Source organism: Portunus trituberculatus, chromosome 24, assembly GCF_017591435.1.
Source record: "Portunus trituberculatus isolate SZX2019 chromosome 24, ASM1759143v1, whole genome shotgun sequence".
NCBI lineage: Eukaryota > Metazoa > Arthropoda > Malacostraca > Decapoda > Portunidae > Portunus > Portunus trituberculatus.
In genome coordinates, this window is record NC_059278.1 from 19,034,318 (window position 1) to 19,058,213 (window position 23,896).

The 23,896-nt window shown below is 38.3% G+C and overlaps 1 protein-coding gene across 1 annotated transcript; it reads right to left on the minus strand.

Annotated features, from left to right (window-relative positions):
• Positions 1–1,191: 1,191 nt before the first annotated feature.
• On the minus strand, positions 1,192–13,847 carry LOC123508325 (lysosome membrane protein 2-like). Its single transcript, XM_045261935.1, has 11 exons — positions 13,690–13,847; positions 7,356–7,447; positions 6,676–6,833; positions 6,046–6,187; positions 5,590–5,796; positions 5,043–5,311; positions 4,580–4,701; positions 3,770–3,888; positions 3,036–3,161; positions 2,796–2,858; positions 1,192–2,341 (listed from the first exon to the last, which is right to left on the minus strand). The coding sequence occupies exons 1-11, from the start codon at positions 13,709–13,711 to the stop codon at positions 2,099–2,101; spliced, it is 1,563 nt and encodes a 520-aa protein (XP_045117870.1). The 5' UTR covers positions 13,712–13,847; the 3' UTR covers positions 1,192–2,098.
• Positions 13,848–23,896: the final 10,049 nt, after the last annotated feature.

The following is a 23,896-nucleotide window of genomic DNA, read 5'->3' on the forward strand; positions in this document are numbered from 1 at the left end:
TTTACATTTCAATTTTCTCCCTAAAGCATTTAGTTACAGCCATTAGACTCACATGAAATGTATATATATCTCTCTCAAATCTATTTGTAGCTTTAGGTGGGTTAAGAACTAAGATTGTGGATGTGGTATAGATTTTAAATGAAGCAACCAGGGAGCTTTGGCATGTGTCTTGTGTAGTCGTTGCGGGCGAGTCCATGCGCCAGACAGGGAGGGTCGTGTGTTGCCTCTCGCCCCTTACACCTGCCTTATTCTCACACTTTGCCACATCCTTCATGCATGCACTTGAGGGAACCACTTGGCCATAAGTAAAATGATAGACAAGAACAAAATTCTCTCTCTCTCTCTCTCTCTCTCTCTCTCTCTCTCTCTCTCTCTCTCTCTCTCTCTCTCTCTCTCATGTATTATTTTTTTATCTCCCAAAATCAAGCAAACTTCCAAATAGATCAATTTCCTCATAATAAACTATTTTTTTAGTCCAAAGTTGTAAGCATGTCATCCCGTTTTGTCTTAATCATGCACAAGCAACCTGTCCAACATTATAAGTTATAGTGACATGACAGGCATTGCAATACTTTTCTGATTTTCTTCCGTCTCTTATGGAATAGGAAATAAGACTCGTGATAATTCAGAGATCATGCCTCAAATTATCTTTCGTCGCTAACCACTTACTGTAAGTTTTTCACCGCAGACTTGAAACTGGTGAAGTCTTTCTGTTACGAGAATTATCTGTGTGTTGTGGTTGCTTATCATTGCCGAGCTGTCATTTCCAGTGACTTTGAGAAAGGTTATCTATCACGCACGGCAATATGAACTCGAGTAACTTTGTTCAACTAATGCGCAAGAAACTGCTGCTGTTACCACCATCACCATTACCACTGCCTACTACTACCTGCAACAACAACTACTACAGCTACTGCTAGCTACAACTGTTGTTACTACTACTTGCGCTAATAATAATAATAATAATAATAATAATAATAATAATACCATCCTCACTACCACTATTACTACTACTGTAAGGTAATCTACTCCTGGTGCTACTACTACTACTACTACTACTACTATTACTACCACCATCATCATCACCATCACCACTACTACTACCACCTTTTAGTCCAGATATACCTGCGACATGTAATGCATCCAGTGGACAAAGTGATGGGCTGATTTGGTAATCACACTCTGCATAACAAACATTTTTTTTTTATTATCAGTGTAAAAAAATATCTACATCATATAAAAGTTGTATCACAGCCTACCTAGAAGTTCATGTGATATGGATTCCCAAGAGATTTGGAAAGGTCACTCGTCTCACACACGGTAATTTGTTACACCTTAACAGTACAACACTGATAGTCACTCAGCTTCAACAGATCAAAGTTTGCCGAATCATTGATGTGTGCATAACACACGCCAAACTTTCTTGCCTTGCATTTTATCAATGTACAATTTTTAAGTACTATGCTATTATCTTGAGCACTCAAAAATCAATATAATTTGAATTATCTCTCTAAATACATTTGATATTTGTATTTACTTGAACTATACTAGAGACTGTGATATATATATATATATATATATATATATATATATATATATATATATATATATATATATATATATTATACATCTATTACAATTACAGGACAGACACACAGACAGGCACACACATGAATAAAAACAAATTATAGGTTCTTTGTTCTCCTGGAAAACAGGCACTACAAAATTATCATAAAATCATACTGTTTAAACCTCTCCTCCTTCAACAGTTTGCAGCACCATCTGAGAGCAGTCACAGGTCAACTCTTTTTGTTTCAGTACATGCTGAATGACAGTGCTGGAGTTACGAATAAACCATGTAATTGTGTGCACGATATGATCCAACTTGTACTTGAGAGTGTGGGTTCTGGGGTGAGGAGAGATGAAGGGTTTGTCCAGCAATGTTGTAGGATGCTCCATCTCCAAACAGGGACCTTATCATCCTGGGCTGAGGCTGGCTGCCACCCTGGGAGGCTCTCTGAGATTCTGGGAGGTGACCAATTGAGTGATGATTGTTCCTCCAGGAGTGTGTGCTCGAGTGTGGGTCTGTCCCGTGGTGTCAGGCGTCATCATTCTCTGGGTTATTGGACACCATAGTGTTGACATGACCTGACAACTCTGGTCTGTGTGGCTGAGGTTGTGCATTGCTGATCTTTGTTGTTTTGCCGTCCTTGTGAGTGTAGTTCGGGTTGAAGTAAGGAACGGGCAAGTTGTAGTGAGTGGCAAAGAATATAACCACCACGAATAGGACAGTTGTGAATCCAATGGTGAATGCTGCTAAAAGCATACTCATTTTGGCCACCTGAAAAGCAGAGATCAAGAAATTATGTATGTGAAGAATGTTGCAAGAATAATAATTTCTCTCACCTATCTATCTTGAAAATATGTGGATGCTTTGTCTCAGCTATGCTCATTTGCAATCTATATCTAAAAAGTAGGAAACAGGAACATGGAGACAAGAGAAAAAAAAAGGAAGGAGGATGAAGTTGCGGCAGGAACTGAAAAAAAATGTCTCTCAACCAGCTATCCAGAAATGAAATGTAGCTTAAGTATGTATACCAAACATCTTTATCTAACTCGAATACAATAATACTAAAAAAGTTTAAAAAAAAACTCTTCTATCTAACAAGCGTGTAAAATAATGAAAAGAATACCCCAATAAACTATGCGGTGAGCACCAGTATCTACTTGACAGACTCCTATTCTGACAAAACTTTAAGTATCCAAAACTCAACACCATAGCAGAGATTCCTTACCGGTGGGGTATTTTCACCAAGCCTCAGCAAATCCAGTAGATCACCGGGAAGCTCTGTCACACCCTAGAGAAGAAACCACGTATTAGTCTCCAGAGGGAAAATCATATCACCACACTAAAAACTAGGGCAACATGAGTCATCCATTTATAAATACATCTTTAAACTATATGACTGGGAAGAGAGGAGACCATAGCATCACAATAACACTGAGGACAATGTGAGTCATCCAGCTATACATACATCTTCAAACCACATCACTGGGAAGATCATTTCTCTGAGCTTGGCAGCAGGATACACTTCTGGGACATGTGGGACAGCAATGTTGATCTGGAGCCGAGCCTGGGCCCTCAAAGGTGTTCCGGTACGCTGAAACAAGAAAAAGGGAGCAAGTATAAATAAATTGATAGCACAGTAATAGTAATAAAAATAGTAATCTTTAATGCAGCCACAGGCCATATATAGGTACAGAAACAACATAAAAAGAGAGAAAGAATAAAACATAAAAAGAAATGAGGAACAGCTCATATGGTTTATCAAATTAATATATACAAAGAAACAGTAAATAAACAAATCCAAGGAAGAAAATGTCTCTCAATATTATAGTTAATGTTTGTACTATACTAGATTTAATAATTTATAAGCACCTACAAAGTATTCTATTTTTCTATGTGTACCAGACACCACAGTTCCTGAGAGGCGTGCAAGGAGGCAGACATGCAAGGAGATACCGTGATACAGTTCTACATCGCAGCAGCTAACTGCCTCACAAAATGGTCCCTACAACTAGATGCCACATATCTGAGCACATTCTAGTTCTAGGTACAATGCTAGATGAAGACTCATATGTTCCTTTTCAAGACAAACATTTCTAGAGCTGTTCTGCTTTTACTTTTACTGATGCCTCTTTCTAAAATATGTTTTAATCTTTTTGCTAATCCCTGCACATGGAATTGTGCTGAAGGTTCTCAACTTACAGGAGCAATATCAATATACATGGCATGTTTCTCAGGGTCAGGGTTCATGCCAATAAGGGCGTCACGGTATTTGGCATCTCCTTGATAGAAGTGTGGCCAGGAGACTAATGTTGGGGAACCTGAAAGTAGAAAATTTACAGATTTCTGATATGTTCAACAAAGTATTTATTTGACTGGCACAGTACCTAAATTCCCATACGATTAGGCATTTCAATGTCTGTTATGTTAGTGTAAATCCTAAAGTTAAAAACAATTCAAGCAGTCAGGAAATTAACAAATGCAACATGACAATAATCATCCTACACCCCCTCATCATCATCACCATCTTTGTCACATCATGGTCAATAACAATCTAACTTCCATATTCAGAATTATAACTTTATGGGAATATCATTAAACTTTGGGGAAAATTAACAGCAACATTCATCTAGTACACATTTCATAGTTTCACATTCCACACAGCTATACAATTTAAAGTTAAAGTTAAAGCTAAAGTTCACTGGTTTTAGTTTTGGTATCCACCACATCTGATGCTCTCCACAACATCAGCCAGGTAAACCCAACTCCCTACTGTGGTGCTCCAACCACAGTAGTAACCTCCCAGTGAACAGCTAAAACTCATGAGCCAGTGCAAGACTCAATCTGCCGACCTTAGCAATGCCAGACCAGTGCATTACCACTGTACTAGCCAGAGGTTAGTACTACATTTAATCAGGTTTAAATTTAATCAGGTTTCAATGGCCACACCTCTTCCTCTTATAGCACAGTAGATAAAATGAATACCAGTTCAGATTTTCCTTCCATACTTACCAAATTTACATGAACTAATATTGAATACACCTCCACCAATGCAAGGGGGACCACCTGCACAGTAACAGTCATTCTCGGGCTTGACAGACACATTGGCAAAGATATCGGGTGGAGGAGAGAACCTGCAAGTATAGATGATGCATTACACATCAAAGATGGCATTCACTGAGGTTTATTGGTTCACACAGTCTGAGCAGAGTACAAATATGCCACTGACAACTGACAATATTATTGATATACCTATATTACACCTGACTGATGAGAATGCAAAACTCAGTGTATCAGTTTTTTTTTTTTTTTTTTTTTTACTTGAAGGTCAACACTCTTCTTAGCTGTCAAAATAGTTTACTAGTTTTCATATTTACATGCATTTTGTGAGTACCCTCAAGCATAAGACAGCAGAAGTGTCACAATGAATATCCCACAGTTACAAAGCTAATTTTACAACAATGAGCATCTTTACCTCATTCCCTCAAGACCAAAGTCCATCACATCATGCCAGTAAGTGAGAGGAATTGCACGGCACAGATTTTCATTGAACATGTAGAGGACTGAGTCTTTCCTGACACCCGGAGGGAAGGAAGAGCCATCAGTGCCGTGAATTTTGTTACACTCATCTGTCTTCCAGTAATGCAACTCCCACTTGTAGTCAAAGGTGTTGATTGTCATGTACTTTGTCATGTCATCTCTACCAGTGTACACATTGAGTAATCCGTCTGTTGATCCGTTTTTCTGAAATACAAGGACATGTTACAAAAGTCTACACTCTTGGTGCTTCACTGAGACTGTTTCTATCACTCATTAGGTTATTCACAATAAAACTGCAAGCTATTTAAGATAGATATCCTTCTTAAACAATATCAGAGATATGTATACTGAATGATTAAACACATATAGGTAACCATTAAAGCTATGAGAGAATCATTAAAAAATGGGGCTACATTCACACAGACTTGTTCAAGTTTGTAAGTAAATAATCTCAATGTTACAATACAAAGAGCTGCATTCACCTCAATGAAAAACCCGAACTGTTCATGTGGCAAACGTTTATCAGGGGGAATTATGTCCTTGGCAATCTTGAGCAACGGGTCGTCATAGCCCCACATGAGCTGCCCAACAGTTTTCGTCACAAATGGCTTGGTGCGCAACACCTCCAGCATGGATGAGAGTGCCAGCTTAGCAAGTCTGGCTGCAAATCTCCACTGAGACACAGCAGTCTGAAAAGCATTGGTGAAATTTTAGAGGTAAGCAGATGAGCACAATCAGAGAAAAAAAACTTACTACATGTGACTAATACCAAGACTCTCACTAACAGCTCTATTTTGGCTCTTCATCTTTAATTATCAAATTTATTCATAAGCTGTCTAGTTAACAAAATATCTAAATATCATTCACAATAAACAAGTGATGTTTTACAGTAATAATCATTATTAGTGTGAGTGTCAGGTAAGCACTCAGTACTATACCATCATTGGAATGTTGAGGGTGGTGATGAGATCATCCTCTGATCCAACAGAAGCACTTCTCTCAAAGAAATAAAACTTTTGGGTCTCATAGGAAACAGTACCATTGTCATAAAATGATATGTTTACTTTCCTCCAGTGTTCTCTGGAAAAATACAAGAAATTAAATAGCTTGCTTTCAGACAACTTGAACTTAATACTTTTTAAAAGCATTACACAGATTACCAAATACGTATAAGTTGGAGATATGATGAAGCTTAAATCTGTCAGTTCCTTAACTCAGACCAATGTATATTTCAATCCCCTGACAATAAAATTACACACAAACAAAAAACAATCAAACTTTAACCATAATGGTCTTCCAGTGAAGTCACTGTAATACTCTTATTTACCTGAATATCACTTAGTCACTAGAACAGTGCAATATATTATGACTACAGTGATATGTTAATCAAGGCTGACCAAAAATCCCTCAAACTTTAGTGATCATTCATGGTCTGACTGATAATGTGTCAGCCTCTCCTTTCCTCAAGTGTAATTTCAGTCCCTGCAGCAAAAACATCTAAAGGATAATTCACCACACCTTCAGATCAGTGTCTCAGTATGACATAACAAAGGCAAGCTGAGCCTCACCTGTAGCAGTATGGCCCCACCTCCTGGAGCACTGGCTTACTCCCCTCTAAAAACTCCTCCTTATTGGTAACATTAAAGAAATATATTTTCAAGTGAGGCACGATGGGCGGATCCTTCCAGTTTTTGTAGACATCGGTATTATTCTGAATAACAAGTTCCTGTAAGACAAAAGACACTAAGTCAGATTGTTGTCTATCAAATGAATAACAGATGACAAGTTATTATGATGTAACCTTATTATTACTGTATAGAGATCAAATGATACTGGTGATAAGTAAATATAGTCTGTACTTTAAAATGGCTCCTGGATTTAAAACATATTGTAGCTTACTGATAACGTAATTGATGTGATGTGAATAATGCTTGTTTTCTGTTGATCAATGCACTTATTACAAGGCGAGTTCACGGTATTCCCTGGGACACCATTCAAACTGAGACCTAGGAGCCACTTTAGAGTAGACACACTATAGGACAGACTAAGTAATAAGTTATTCAATGGAGTCAAAAATACTTTAAAAGGACAGATCAATTCACAGAACAGGGGACAGGTAGATGTTTTACAGGTACAGGGTGCCACACACAGGCTCACACGATACTTGCAGGTTCCTTAATGTGGTTTTCTTGAATGCAATTAAAAAGTCAAACTTCTCTTTTCTTATGGAAATGAGAAGGATACAAACCTTGAAAATGAAGGCGTTGACCATAGGGTCGAACATCACAGTAATGAACACTCCAAACACAATAAGCAGCACACCCACCACACCAAGGAACACTGAAATAAAAAGATGTCGGATTAACTGGTGGATATAGGCTAATGAATATACAAAGAAAAAAAAAAAAAAAAAAAAAAAAAAAAAAAAAAAAAAATATATATATATATATATATATATATATATATATATATATATATATATATATATATATATATATATATATATATATAAATAAATAAATGGGTTCATATTTTCACCTTATTTTCACCTTTCTTTTATCATTTTGACCACAAACACTCCACACACATATACCATCATGTCACACACACACACACACACACACACACACACACTTCACTAAGGTTTACCAGTCAACTTTTTTTTTATTATTATTACTTTTTTCCCCATCAACTTGACAGTTCCAGTTTTAGCAACTAGAAACTGGAGCTTTGCACTTAGATTCACACAAATAGGCAAAAAAAAAAAAAAAAAAAAGGAAGAATTTCAGGTAAAGCATATAAAAGTACTCTAGTCAATGAACTTTCACTACTAAGATCAAGGCCATTTAATTTCCAACTTTTGCCAACTTCACCTACTGATTTATCTCTCCGCTTTACCCAGTACTGTTTCCCACCTGAAGTTTGCCCCCCTTACATCCTTACATTATCACACCACACTAGATAGACAGACTGTTTCAGGGCAGAATAGCATGACATCTCCAGACCTTGATTGTTCAGTATGAGATTTTGTAAGTGGCAATTTAGTGATGTATTGCTTTCAGTTTCTCACAGCTCATAACCAGCCTCTACTAGTATGAGTTTTTGTAAGTGGCAATTTAGTGATATATTGCTTTCAGTTTCTCACAGCTCATACCCAGCCTCTACTACTACTAACAAAAACTGCTTCATCCTGAAATCTTCAAATCAAAAATCCATGTGGTGAAAGTTATGTGGTGCTTGAAATAACAAGTAACTGAGAACACTTCAAAAGAAAAGTAATGAAGAGAAAAACTATATGAAAGTATAATAAAAACAAATGACATAAAAAAGAAAATCATAATAACAAAAAACAGGTTAATTCTGAAATCCCAAAGTGAAAAGGCATGGTAAAGGTTATAGGATGATTGAAATACGTAACAAGAAATTGTAACCAAAAGGAAAACTATTTGAGAGCATATTGACAAAGGCAAATAACAAAAGCTGTACAGTAGCAAAAACAAATAAGGTGAAAAAGACATGTGGCAAAGGTTACATGCTGATCAAAACAGCAAACAATTGAGAACATTTGGAAGCATATCCAAAAGAAAACTATTTGAGAACATACTGTGCTGATGCCCTGACCACATAAGCATACTTTAGGAGACCCTGACAAAATGCTATTATCTACTCGTACATACTGGTAATATACAGTTGTGAAATGTGCATAGTATAAAAAAATTGTATGTCAAAGATCAAAGTAAAAGAAACTATATGTCAAAGATCAAAACAAGTAAAAAGAATCATCTTAAAATTGACTGGTTGCGATTTTATGAGTGGAAGTTCATAGTAACCGAAGATACTGAAAATGAAAGTGAGATTCAGGTGATCCATAAAATATAATGCAGTTAGTTACATGAACTCCTTTTGTTGTTCTAATACAAAAAAAAATTATGACTTTTACTTGTAACAAGAAACAAATGTGAGAGCGCTCAACACAAGCAAAAAACACACACACACATTTACACTCAAGGCAGTGAACAAGTGGAACACATTGCCAGAATAAGCGTGCTGCCTCAGTAAATACACTGGAAGAGGGAGACGCTTGCTGCTTATAACAGAAAAGAATGAGAACAGGCAGCAGCTTAGAATCAAATCAATAGTGAGGCTGTGAAATGTATAACTGAGTCTTCAATGACTATCACATTTATTACAGCAGATATTAATGGAGGTAGGCAATGGGTTCTAAATAAATTAAGAGCAAACCTGTGAAATATTTTTGGTGAATCTCTCTCTCTGAGTGTTTGACATGCTTGATTTTGTTGTTCTTTGCATCAGAGCATCACATCTCTAACACAGGGAGAGTTACATGGCAACATGTGATAAAATAATGGCCATTCTCACTCACATCCACTTCTTACTTCCCCTATGTTCTTTAATGTGAGCAAAGGAAAGCTGTAGAAACCCAGCAAACCTAACATGGCAGTTCCTATATAATAAAGACTATACCTACACCTGTGTTCACCTATCATCCCTACCATTAATTTGTCCAATCTCTTAAAACTTTCTACTAGCAGTACTAAATACTTTCTTTTAAGAGGAGCACAAGCCTAGGGCAACAAAAGACCCACATAAAAAGTGCCCAGAGAAACCAGTCCCTTGATTAATGAGTCAGTTGCAGTCATCTACCAGTCCTTAGGAACCAAATATGTAATATCTCTTGTGACCATCCCTGTTATAAACTAGACCCACAATTTGACTGTTAACTGAACTGAGAGATATAAAAGTAAAATAACCCATGCCAATCAAAGACTGCAGTCACCAAGTACCATCTACACAACTTGAAGTTACTGCACATTGTTCAGTGATTTAACATTTGTTATGGCAGAAATGTTATGCCTTTCACACCTATTTGACACATCTTTCCTCAACTGCTTTCCCCTGTGATCCAGACATCTTCCATTATCCTACAGTCACCTCATCCTCAAGGCATTGTCCTGTGCTGCCTACACATAGCAAAATCTGTTCTTTTATCTCCTTTCCACACATTGCTCTTAGTGCAGTGCATTGTTGCATACGACTACGACTTGACTTCTTTTAAGAGGGAAGTTTCAAGACATTTGCCCCTGACTTTTGGCTAATTCTTTTTTAATCTTTAAGAGAACTGGCATTCAAAGTGGGCTTTTTTTTTTTTTTTTTTTTTGTTGCTCTTGGCCATTTTCCCTACTTGCATAAAAAACTACTCCTGTGAGACCATGACAACTATTCTTTACAGTATATACAGAACACAATGGTAACAAGAAATTACAGATAATTCCTCTCATTATGATTTATTAATGTGCATACTTTTCATGCTAATTGTTCCCCACAAATACACATCTTAAAAAACTCTAAGACACACCCTTCTACATCCTTAGCCTTTCCTTCATTCTCTCTTCCCTTAATTACCAAGCATTGATACATAATTTCTTAAACTACAGCCTCTATCAACCTTTTTCCTTATTTACTAATCTTACTGAACTCTAAAACACGTCCTTCTACATCCTTCATTTATTTCTTCCCTTAATTACCAATCACTGATACATAATTTCTTAAACTACAGCCTATATTAACTTCTTTCCTTATTTACTAATCTTACTGAACTCTAAAACACGTCCTTCTACATCCTTAGCCTTTTCTTCATTATCTCTTTCCTTAATTACCAAGCATTGATACAAAATTTCTCAAACTACAGCCTTTATTCACCTCTTTCCTTATTCACTAATCATTCTGAGACACCTTTTCTCGTGCACGCTACAGCCACTTCCGAACACTGTATTCCAAACACGCCTTCTATAGCCCTACCCTTTCCTGCAATCAACAACAAGCAAATAAGTCAACCAAATAAAGCATAGCATGTGTAATCACTAAAAATATCATCACTATCCTGTCACATATATCCCAGTGTGTCATATTAAAAGCTGATTGTGTGTTACCTCACGTGGGAGACAGTAAATATCTGAATGCCCCTGAATGAATAGCTTGAAAGATCTTAGAAGAAACTATATGGTAAGTATTAAGGGTTGTATTAAAAAGGTAGGTTCAAGGTTTAGGAAGTATTTAAAAGGAAAGTAAGTGATAGGAAGAGATTTCTGAATGTCCCTCAATTTATAGAAACGTGCGGTCCTGACGAACGTGCAGGATAACGACGTATGTGTTTCTAGCCACGAGAGGGACTTCACTATCTATCCAGTCAGTAAAGCAGGGCGGGGCGGAACCATAGACTTCACCACCAACCACCACCACTACCACCACGAGCCTTGTTTTTATTGACAGTGAAAGGATTGACCTCTTGCTCGTACTGCCGGATAATAATACCTCACCACCACACACGGGTCATCAACAGACGCTGGCTGACACAATTCGCCGCCAAAATGGATACACAGATCTTTAGAGTACATCGATTTTGCGTTCATCTTACTTGCGCTTTCGAGACGCTATCTTCCACCCATGGGCCACTCCTGCTAAATATCTGCGTGGTAATTCACAACACGTAGCACTGAACTGTGAAAAGGATAAGCAGTTCACCAAATAATAAGATATAAGGCAGAGAAACAGGAAGCCATTATGGTGGACTCATGAGATAGGTAGCCAGATCAGAGAGAAGAAGAGGGCATATAGAGAGTTGCAGAAAAGTGGGGAAGATGTAGATTTGATTAAGTACAGACAGGTCAGAGATGATTTGAGTAAGGTTATAAAAAAAAGTAAAAGACAGGCAGAGATAAAACTAGCTAGAGCTGGGAGTAAAGATCCCAAAAATTATATAGTTATTACAAGGTCAGTGATAAAAGAAATAAGGATAGGATTGGACCACTCAGAAAAGATGGTGTAGTAGTGGATCAAAATGAAGACATAGTAGAATTATTGAATGAACAATTTTCTTCAGTATTTACTAGGAAAGAATAGGAAATCCTGTTACAAACAGTGCGACGAGTAGTTTAAGAGCTTTAGAAAATATTGATATAAAACCGGGAATTATTAGGAAATTTATTCTTGAACTAGACGATAGGAAAGCTAGTGGTCCTGATGAGCTACATGCCAGAGTACTTAGGGAGGGTGTAGACAGTATTTCTGAAGCACTTAAGTTAATCTTTGAAAGATCACTTAGGTTTGCTGAGATACCTCAGGACTGGAAGTTAGCTAATGTTACTCCAATATTTAAAAAGGTAGGAAGGATGATGCGAATAATTATAGACCGATCAGTTTAACTAGTATAGTATGTAAGATACTAGAGAAAATCATTAAGGGTAGTATTTGGGAGCATTTAAATGAGAATAGATTAATTAGAGATACCCAACATGGCTTTAGATCAGGGAGGTCCTGTCTTACAAATTTGCTCGATATCTTAGAATATATTACCAAGGAGTTAGATGATGGAAATAGCATAGATGTTATATATCTAGATTTTAGCAAGGCGTTTGATAAGGTACCGCATAGGAGGCTAGTGTACAAATTGAGACTACATGGGATAGGGGTAGGTTAGTTGATTGGATTAGTGAATGGCTTTCTGATAGGAAACAGAGAGTAGTATTAAATGGGGCAATGTCTGAGTGGAAGGAAGTGGTTAGTGGGGTACCCCAAGGATCAGTGCTAGGACCTCTTCTTTTCTTGGTGTACATTAACGATTTAGATATAGGAATTAGTAGCAAAGTATCAAAGTTTGCAGATGATACTAAGATAGCATGTGCAGTACAGGGTGAAAAGGACAATTACAGAATACAACGAGACCTGGACAGGCTGATAGCATGGGCAGACAGGTGGCAGATGGAGTTTAATTCTAAAAGTGTCAGGTTATGCATTTAGGTAAAGACAACACAAACTTTAACTATGAGATGGAGGGATGTTGGCTAGAGGCAGTAGAGGAAGGAAAGGATTTAGGAGTAGTGATAGACAGGACTATGAAATTTTCAAAGCAATGTTTAGAAGCAAGAAATAGGGCAAATAGGATCCTGGGTTTTATAAATAGAAATGTTAGTTATAAAAGTAAGGAAGTGGTGCGTAGCTTATATAATTCCTATGTTAGGCCCCATTTAGAGTATTGCATACAGGCCTGGTCACCCCACTATAGGCAGGATATCAACATGTTAGAAGCAGTTCAGAGAAGAGCAACTAGGATGATACCAGCATTAAAGCGCCTGGAAATAAGAGAAATGTGGTAATTTGCACGGTGGCAGTCGCGACATGTGACCTGGCGCGCTGTACACGTGGTAGGAGACCAGGTCAGACCCAAGTTGACATAGCCAGGTCAAAAAGGTAGCACAAGCAAGCACAAAGATGATTTGAAATGACGAGTTCACCAGTAAGATAGGTAGCGTTGTTATTACCGCTTGGAGAACCACTGTGACGCGCGCACGGTTACCATTCACTTCACTATTGATGGGAAGGACAGGGAGCACCACAATGACCACACAACCACACACTGACACACAAAGCACAAGGCAGGCCACAGTGACCCGCCTTACCTGCTACACACCGTGACACAAGATTTCTTTCCGTGGATTTCACTTCATGCACACTCGCCTCTCCCCGCTACACACCACGCGAGAGAAGCTGTCACTATGTATTACCTAAGCAACATGATCTGTGCATCTTGACGGCTTTCCTTATTGCTTAACTATCACAGGCCACGGAGAACTTCTATACACATCCTCCCCGTCCGAGTCATCGCCATAAACTGAGGTAGGAGGACCCCAGACTGGCGACTCACTCTGGGCCAGCTGTGTCTCGCTCCCTCCCGCTCACCGCGCCGACTTTGTCTTCATCATTTTAGGCAACACTCATCTGCTACTCATTCCGCCGCAAGTTACTACCTGTTCCTCGAGTCTCCTTGAAGTTTTACACGCATTTACAATAGTTATGTAGGTAAAGCAGTGTATATACTGGTGCCTTTTCGTCCTCATTAAATCTCAGGTACATGCAAGTAATGGGACGAATTGTCATCTACAGCATACAGCAAGGCGCTATATAGTTGATAGTTCTGTATTTTCTTGTCTTTCGTTTTCCGTCAGCTTTTCCTTCGCTTTCTCTTGGTATACTTTTTCCTCCCATTAAATTCTTCGTCAACTGTCAAGATTACAACTCCTGGCACATCTGCCTAATAAACGTTACAGTCACCTCTAAGTTTGTCGTGGGTAAAGTGAAGAGGGACAAGGAACGTCAGTCATTGCTATTGATTATGCACGTCTGAAATGCTCCTTCATGAATCAGCACGCGTAGTCTTGAAAGATACGATGAGTCTGTAATTCCTTAGTTCTGTAGTAACCTTGAGGAGAGGTATTTGCGTCTTAAACTGTACACAAAGAAGCTTTCCTACGTCTACTTATGATAATTAGTGTGAACAATACGGGGCGCAGTGATGTATGACTCTCTCTCTCTCTCTCTCTCTCTCTCTCTCTCTCTCTCTCTCTCTCTCTTCAAGTATTGGCAAGAAAGACTCTTCTCTCTCCTTCCCCCTCTCCTCCCCTTCTCTCTGTAGTTACGTAAGGATGAGGAAAGAATACTGAACCTGCATACACACGCATCCGATTCCCCTTAATAGTATTACCTCTGCACAACACCTTCCTCAATGTCTTTTTTTTTTTTCGTAAACTGTTCACCTTTCACCTTACGAACCTTCTCTATTTTTGTTACTCTCAATATATTCTGAATTCTAACACCCGATCACCCTTACCATTCCCTCCTGACCTTGCTCCTCTTGCTATCTCATATCCATACTTTTGTTGTCACCTCCTCGAACGAAATTATCCAGTCCTGTATATTATAAAGTACTTCAGGATCTTGTATGACCTGCTTGCAAAGGCCATCGAGATAATCAGTCAGGTTCTCTTATGCGTTTCTATATTGGTAATGCAGTCTTTGTCGAACTATTGCTAAAATCATGAAAACATTCTTGAAAACCCGATTCATTTGCATCAACAGAGCTGGTGGTTTCAACTTTGGGTACACGCACCTCCAAGGGTATAATATAAAGGGATTTTGGCGGTAGGTGACGGATCTATAATAAAACTTGTACTGACCCATGAACCCACGGTACTGATGAATTCAGCCACATTTGCTAAAAGAAAGAAAAAAAAAAAAGATATACATACTATACTAATACCCCTTCGGTACTGGGACATTTTTACCTTGAGATTTATGGATTAGACCATTTTATTGACACAAGAAGGGTCTATGGAGATCAGAAGATTAGTGGCCACATTCTTCATTATTTTTATCCCCCACATGAGTTTCTGAAGCTGTAAAAAATCGCCAAATAGTAAGCAGAGTGAATATGAAAACGCGCCATGGCACTGAAAGAGTTAAATGAAACAGTGAGACGTTTGAGAGTACAATTCCCAGCATAACTCATTCCTTAATAACCGCCGCGCTCCTACACTGCTTACCACCTTCATGTTACTCCACATGATGTATCCCCAGCGGTCCCATCACATGTTACATCCCCGTTACACCCCATACTGCCTTACTGTCAGTCTGTTACATGCCTCCCCGGCCCCCTCCTCCTCCTTCACCCTTCGTCCGTCACGCCCCTTACTCCGTTCTGCCTCTGCACGTGTCTCACGCCGTCACCGTTGATGCTGCGCCCACACACACACACACACACACACACGGTTACTCAACTACACGATGGACCAATTCAGGTGACACTCAATTTTAAGAGAGAGAGAGAGAGAGAGAGAGAGAGAGAGAGAGAGAGAGAGAGAGAGAGAGAGAGAGAGAGAGAGAGAGAGAGCAGGGGGTAGGGAGGGTGCCGCGTTAAATATCATCACGCTTGGAATGGAGCAATGAAGTAAAATGTCAGTGCGGGAGGCGTGAGAGGAACTACCGAGAGACAGGTCAGTGTTACACAGATGAGTAGTGTTGCTGGAGTTTGCCCTACCGCCCCTCTGACACCTCTGCTACCTCCGATAATAAAACTACCTGAATTTTAGCTTACTTCATTACTGTTTGTCCTTTTCTTCTTCTTCTTCTTCTTCTTCTTCTTTTCTTCTTCACTTTCTTTTCTTCTTCTTCTCTTCTTCTTCTTCTTCTTCTTCTTCTTCTTCTTATTATTATTATTATTATTATTATTATTATTATTATTGTTGTTGTTGTTGTTGTTATTATTATTATTATTATTTTTATTATTATTATTATTATTATTATTATTATTATTATTATTATTATTATTATTATTATTATTATTATCATCATCATCATTATTATTCATCTTCTTCTTCTTCTTCGTCTTTTCCTTCTTCTTCTTCTTCTTCTTCTTCTTCTTCTTCTTCTTCTTCTTTCTTCTCCTTTTAAGCGTTTTCCTTTTCTTTCACATATTTTCTTGTTCTTGTTTGAATTCTCTTCCTCATTCTCCTCCTCCTCTTCTTCTTTCTTCACGTATTTCGTAATCATTATCATCATCATCATCATCACCATCATCATTCGTTTTCTTTTTCTTCTTTTGGTGACAATTTCATTTACGTCTCACCAAGAAAGAGTTTATCGCCTCAATGAAGTGTACAAGATTTTACTCGTACTTCAAATAGCCCTGGCCACGCCCACCTCCCCCTACACTGGATGGCAGGACAGGGGATGCGTTCCGACCTCGTCTCCTACTTAAATCACAAGATGAAGTAGGGAAATGAATGTACGTACAAAAATAACAACACTAACAGCAAAGAGAGATATGTTAGTTCAATATTTTACTGAACTAGAAGAAAATGGAGGTGTCGAAAAAAATAATAATCACACAGAAGACAAGTGAAAAGTATCGAGGAAAAGGAATGAGGAAAAAAAAGTTATTTCACACGATAGAAAGAACATAACAGATTAGAAAACAAAAAATGGAGATACAAAAAAAAAAAAAAAAAACTGATCATAAAGAAGGCAAGTAAAAAACAACGAGGAAAAGGGAAGAGGAAAGTAAAAAAAATAATAATTAGACAGCCATTTCACACGATCAAAAGAACACATCAGATTAAGTAGAGAAAAAGATAGATACGGAACAATAAAAACTAATCATAAAGAAGGCAAGTAAAAAACAACAAGGAAAAGGGAAGAGGAAAGTAAAAAAAACTAAACAAAAAAAAAAAAACAATAATTTCACACGACCAAAAGAACACAACATATTTGAGAATAAAAAAAAAAAAAACTGAAAATACGGAGCAAAAAACAAAACAAAACAAAAACTAATCACATTGAGAAGACAAGTAAAAATCAACAAGGAAACGAAAAAAAGGAAAGAAGAAAGAAAAAAAAGACGGTCATTTCACACGATCAAAACAACACAGTAGATTAATGAGAGAGAGAGAGAGAGAGAGAGAGAGAGAGAGAGAGAGAGAGAGAGAGAGAGAGAGAGAGAGAGAGAGAGAGAAGTAATCACATTGAGAAGACAAGTAAAAATCAACAAGAAACGAAAAAAAAGGAAAGAGGAAAGAAAAAAGACCGTCATTTCACACGATTGAAGGAACACAATGGATTAGAAAACAAGAAAACTTCATGCTAAAGAGAGACCGAGTGGGAATTCTATATGTAAAAAAAAGAAAAAGAAAAAACGAACAAAGGGATAAAAATCATACTTCCTCTCAGTTCAACAATGATTTCACTAAATTACGCGCTATTATTTCTCCCTCAGTGACATGCGACGCGTTGTTACGTTACGACCCGCTGACTTGCCTCCTGCTGCTGCTGCTGCTATGTCGTGAGCAAGTCAGCCTTTCGTAACACTCTATATGGGAAGGGAAAGCTGCAGTGGTGTCTGATTCTCTGTCGCCGCACTTCCTATCGTAACAGAGGCCGTCTATGCGATGGGTGTTAAAGTGAAAGAGAGAGTGAGAGTAAGGGGGTTGATTGAGGTCTAATTAAATGTATAAATAGATGCCATTTGAAGGGGAAGCTGCAGTGGTGTCTGATTCTCTCTTGCCACAATTTATATCGTATCAGAGGCAGTATATATGATGGGTGTTAGAGTAAAAGAGAGAGTAAGAGTAAGGGGGTTGATTGAGTTCTAATTAAATGTATAAATATGTGCCATGAGAAGGGGAAGCTGCAGTGGTGTCTGATTCTCTGTTGCCACACTTTGTATCGTATCAGAGGCAGTATATATGATTGGTGTTAGAGTAAGAGAGGACGAGAGTAAGAGAAACGAATGAGGTCTAATTAAATGCCTAAATAAATGTCACGCAACCTGGTGACTAACTGTTAAGAGAGAGTGAGAGTAAGGGAAACAATTGGGGTCTAAATAAAAGTCTAAACAAATGTCACACTACCTGTTGACTAATTGTTAAGAGAGAGTATGGGAATCAGTTGAGGGCTAAATAAATGTCTGAGTAAATACTATGCTATCTCGCGACTGACTGTTAAGAGAGAGTGAGAGGAAACAATTGAGATCTACTTAAAACTCTAAATAAAAGCCACATTACCTGTTGACTAATTGTTGAGAGAGAGAGAGAGAGAGAGAGAGAGAGAGAGAGAGAGAGAGAGAGAGAGAGAGAGAGAGAGAGAGAAATTGAGCTAGGTCTAAGAGTTTGGACAAATATTATGCTACATCGTGACTGATTAAGAGAGAGTGTAAGGAAAACAACTGAGGTCTATAAATGAAGGTCAGAATAAAAGGCACGCTACCCGGTGACTGAAAGAAAATTACCTTACTTCATAATATCAAATGTCGCGTATGCCATTAGCGATCCAGGGAGAGTGTGTGCTTCAAGGTAATCCAATGTCGCCTGACTATAGGCCCCGGATTCAGGAACGCTTTGCTCTCTCACCACGACTGTTTCCCAAAGCCAAAAGATGATTAGCGGGTTTTCAAGAGTGTTTCTCCAATCAATAATGCAGAAATCTTGTCAATCCGCCTCTAGAACCGTAAAAAGAAAAAAAACAAAAAACATTAACCTCTTTAGTACTGGAAGGCATTTCTATCTCAAGTTTTGGGCACGATTAGACGACTTTATTTACATTAGGAAGGGTCTATGGAGGTCTGAAGATTAATGGCTACAGTCTTTAGTATTACAATCCCCCACAGAAGTTTCTGAAGCTGTAGAAAATCACCAAATAGTAAGCACGATGAATATGAAAACGCGTTATAGTATTGAAGGGGTTAAAAACTCGTGTGAACTTAAATAGAGCGTTTTGAAATAGTGGAGGTGAATCGAAGTGTTTGAGAATACCAGACTATGTGTTTGCCACGCCTCTCTACTCTAACCCCTGTGTCCTTGGTGGAGGAGGATGGCGCTGTGGTGGTTAGGGAAGTAGGAAGGAAGAATTAAGGAAGAGGAAGGAGAGAATGAGGAAGACAAGGTAGAGAAAAAAAAAAGAAATGAGTAAATGAAAATGAACCTTAACCCCTTCAGTACCAGGACGCGTTGCCTTATATATTCTGGTTACTATTTGACGATCTAATACAACTTCAGAAATTCAGGTGGGAATTAAAATAGTGAAAACTATGACCATTAATCTTCAGACTGGTTACTATTTGGTGATTTTATAAGGCTTCAGAAACCCATGTAGGGATTAAAATAGTGAAAACTTTGGCCATTAATCTTCTGACTAGTCACTATTTGGCGATTTTGTACATCTTCAGAAATTCATGTAGGGATTAAAATATATAGTGAAGACTCTGGCCATTACTCTTCTGACCTTCATAAACCCTTCCTAATCGGATAAAGCACACCAAAAATTCATAATAAAAATTTGTTCCAGTACTGAAGGGCTAATCCATCACACACGAATTAAATTGCTTCGGAGTTTGGGATGAAGTGAAACATGGTAATTATCTCATGGAAAGACGGAGAAAAAGTAAGGAGGAAGACACTGCAACACGTGACCACAAGGTGAGCCAGATACTGAAGAGGACACTCGCATAAGGAAATGGTAAAGAAAAAAGGGCAAAAAGCAGCGTAGTGAAGACAAGAAGATAAAAAAAAGACAAAAAGCAGTGTAGAGAAGACAAGAAGAAGATAATAAGATACAAGATAATGAAACGAAGGGAAGGATAGAAAAAAAAAACGAAAAAAAAACACGCAAAGAAACGGTAAGAAGACATAAAGGGGTAAAATGTAAAGAAATGATACAAAAAAAGAGAATAAAAAGGGTAAGGAAGCAAATAAACAGCAAGCAAAGGCAGTAAAGAGAGAAGGAGACTAATTAAAGAAAGTTAGAAGAAGAAGAACAACAAGACGAACAAGAACAAGAACAAGAACAAGAACAAGAAGAACAAGAACAAGAACAAGAAGAAGAAAAAGAAGAAGAAGAAGAAGAAGAAGAAGAAGAAGAAGAAGAAGAAGAAGAAGAAGAAGGAGAAAATGTAGAAAAAAACAAGACTAAGAAGAGATAAGAATGAAGATAAAAGGAAACAGAGGAACACGAAGACAGATGAAGAAAAATGTATAAGAGAGAGAGAGAGAGAGAGAGAGAGAGAGAGAGAGAGAGAGAGAGAGAGAGAGAGAGAGAGAGAGAGAGAGAGAGAGAGAGAGAGAGAGAGAGTAAACCTAAATACATGCAGGCCAGGGACGAGAACGAACACTGAAGGGCAAAGATCGAAGAAGAATAAAAAAAAAGGAGAAAAGAAAAAAGAAGAAGGGAAAAGAAAGGATGGCGATGAGAGAGGCAGCGGAACAGGAAAACGCTTCACGACACAGTAACGGGTAGATTAGAAAATTATAGGAAGGAACAATTGATCCTCGCTAACAACTTCCTGGACGAAACAAAATGCAAAAATAAAATAAAAGTCAAGAGGTATTGTATGGTGAACGCTTCTTCTTCTTCCTTCTCTTCCTCTTCCTCCTCCTCCTCCTCCTCCTCCTCCTCCTCCTCCTCCTCCTCCTCCTCCTCATCTTCTTCTTCTTCTTACAATACACATAGAAATCATGTCGTGTCTTACTTTTCTTCATACAAACCCTCCACACCCACTCTCTCTCTCTCTCTCTCTCTCTCTCTCTCTCTCTCTCTCTCTCTCTCTCTCTCTCTCTCTCTCAACATTTCCTATTCTACTTTTTTTTTCCTTCGTTCCTAGTACCAGGTGAAGAGGGAGTCAAGGATATCCGCGTCGTGTGGCTTATCACAGAAAAAAAAAAAAATTGCTAAAAGTAAAAGTTCGCTTATTTCGGGGATGGATTTGGGAGTCGGCCAGTTTGCAGTGACTGGCCCTCGTGTCTGAAAAGTGAGACTCCTTTGTGAGTTGAACACTGAACACCACGCTGCCCCGTCACCAGGTGTTTCTTTTCCCCAGGTGACGCTCTCTCGGGGCACACACACAGGCACACGCACATGCACACACACACACACACACACACACACACACACACACACACACACACACACACACACACACACACACACACACACACACACACACACGCACACACACACACACAAGTCAACGTCATAATAGTTTTACGCAATATAAAACTGGATTCTCTCCTCCCCTTTTACACACACACACACACACACACACACACACACACACACAGCTCGCTAGGTCAGTGGTAGTACTGTACTTATGCACCATCCTCGCTTGTTACTTCACATACTGGGGTTCTCGCTCCCTTCAGTACTGGAACGCATTTTTATCATGAGTTGTCAGTGTGATAAGACGATTTTATTTGCATTAGGAGGGGTCTATGGAGGTCAGAAAATTAGTAGCCTGAGTTTTCACTATTTTAATTCCCACATAAGTTTATGAAGCTGTGTAAAATCGCTAAATAGTAAGCAAGATCAATATGAAAACGTGTCCTTGTACTGAGATGGTTAAGGAATACAGTACTGCAAACACCCAACCCTCACTATGACATGGGAAAGACCTGACCCAGCAGTAGACTCGCCTCCGCCAAGCTGTGTTCATCGACGTGACGTGTGTGATGCCCCACTCTTACCTATAGACAACAAAATAGATTCAAATATTCCTTCCTGGTGATAATATGCGATAAATTGAAGGCAGTATCTAATATTCCCATCAATGAAGAAACTATCACTATTTAACTTGGCCGATACGTTTGTGAATTTTCAGTATCATCTATAGACTTCTACATAACTTATAACATTTAGACAGGATGATAAGCATATGATGATTGCTCCAGTATTTCATCAGCGCCATAATAAGAACGTGAAAAAAAAATCAAGGGTTATCATAAATTCAGTATTATCTATGGACTTTAAGACAGCTTGTAACATTTAGACAGGATGATAAGGATATGATGATTAATCCAGTATTTTATCAGCGCCATAACAAGAACGTGAAAAAAAATCAAGGGTTATCATAAGGGTTTTTTCTAAAGTTCTAGTATTATCTACGGACTTCTAAATATCTTATAACATCTAGACAGGATGATAAGTATATGATGATTTTATCAACGCTATAATAAGAACATGAAAAGATAAAGAGTTACCATAAGTTCCAGTATTATCTATGGACTTCAAAATAACGTGCAACTTCTCTATAGGGCGATAACATACATTGACAAACACAGTAAGTTATCGTTAGCACTATTAGGACACCCTGTTAACCCCTTCAATACTGGAACACTTCTTTACCATCTTTACATTGAGATTTCTGTACAATTAGACCATTTGACATTAAGAAGGCTCTACGGAGGATCAGAAGATTAATGGCCAGTCTTCACTATTTTAATCCCCCATACGAGTTTCTATATAGCTGTATAAAATCACCAAATAGTAAGCCGAATGAATATGGAAACGCGTCATGGTACTGAAGGGGTGAAGGGTGTATGAAGGTCAGAAAATTAATGGTCACAGTCTTCACTATTTTAATACCCACATAAGTTTCTAAAGCTGTATAAAATCACCAAATAGCAAACAGAATGAATATGGAAACGTGTCATGGTACTGAAAGGGTGAAGGGTGTATGGAGGGCAGAAAATTAATGGTCACAGTCTACACTAATTTTAATCCTCCACATGAGTTTCTGAAGCTGTATAAAATCACCAAATAGTAAGCAGAATGAATATAAAAACGCGTCATGGTACTGAAGAGGTTAAGAACGTGGAGAGATAGGGGTTACTACGGGGCCAGTTCTAGTCTTCTCGTAAGCTCTCGAACCAAGCTTCTGAACAACCAATAAATGTAAACAAACTTATACCTAAACCTAACTCATATTTCTATTGTTCTTTCTGCTCAGTCCATCACTCATTAATAAGACACGGTAAGCTAGGGAAGGTAGAGGTTATACGTAAGAGTAGGGAAGGATAGAGGTCTCCCAAGAGTAGGGAAGGGTAGAGGTTAAATGTAAGAGTAGGAAGCGGAGGTGAGAAAGGAGTAAGAGGACGGGAAGTGCCTGCCTGGAGCTATCTAACTGTGCACCACCTAACGGACCAAAAGTCTCGTCCCGCGTAACACTCGCTCGCATGCCAGTGATGGTGAAAACAGTGACGGCCCAGATAGCAGCGATGGTATCTTTACTTTACTTACTTTTACATAGAAAGATGGTGAGAGATACAGTTTGGGCAGAATGAGAAGAAACAATGAGAGAAAAATTAAAGAAAGTAGGAGATAAGAGTTTGTGGGTAGACCAAGTAGAAGCAATGGTTGGTCTCTTCACTTACTTTTACATAGAGATGGTGAAGCATAGAATCTGGACAGAATGAGAAGAAAAAATGAGAGAAAAATAAGGGTAGGAAATAAAAGTTTATGAGAAAAATGAAAGAAAGTAGGAAATAAGAGTTTGTGGACAGACCAAGTAACAGCGACGGTGATGATAGTGTTGAAGGTTACAGAAGGAACCTTAGCATAGTATTAGAGGTGGAATTGACGTGGGGAAGAAGGTCTATTAGTGGTACCTGTGGT

What these genes read in the sequence shown, in the direction of transcription:
- LOC123508325 (XM_045261935.1), bottom strand. Translation starts at nt 13,711, where the DNA reads ATGCACAGATCATGTTGCTTAG. An exon ending in TCAACGCCTTCATTTTCAAG is followed by an intron (nt 6,834 to 7,355) that starts GTTTGTATCCTT and finishes TTTGTCTTACAG; the next exon opens with GAACTTGTTATTCAGAATAA. An exon ending in TGTATATTGATATTGCTCCT is followed by an intron (nt 3,162 to 3,769) that starts GTAAGTTGAGAA and finishes TTCTTGTTTCAG; the next exon opens with CGTACCGGAACACCTTTGAG.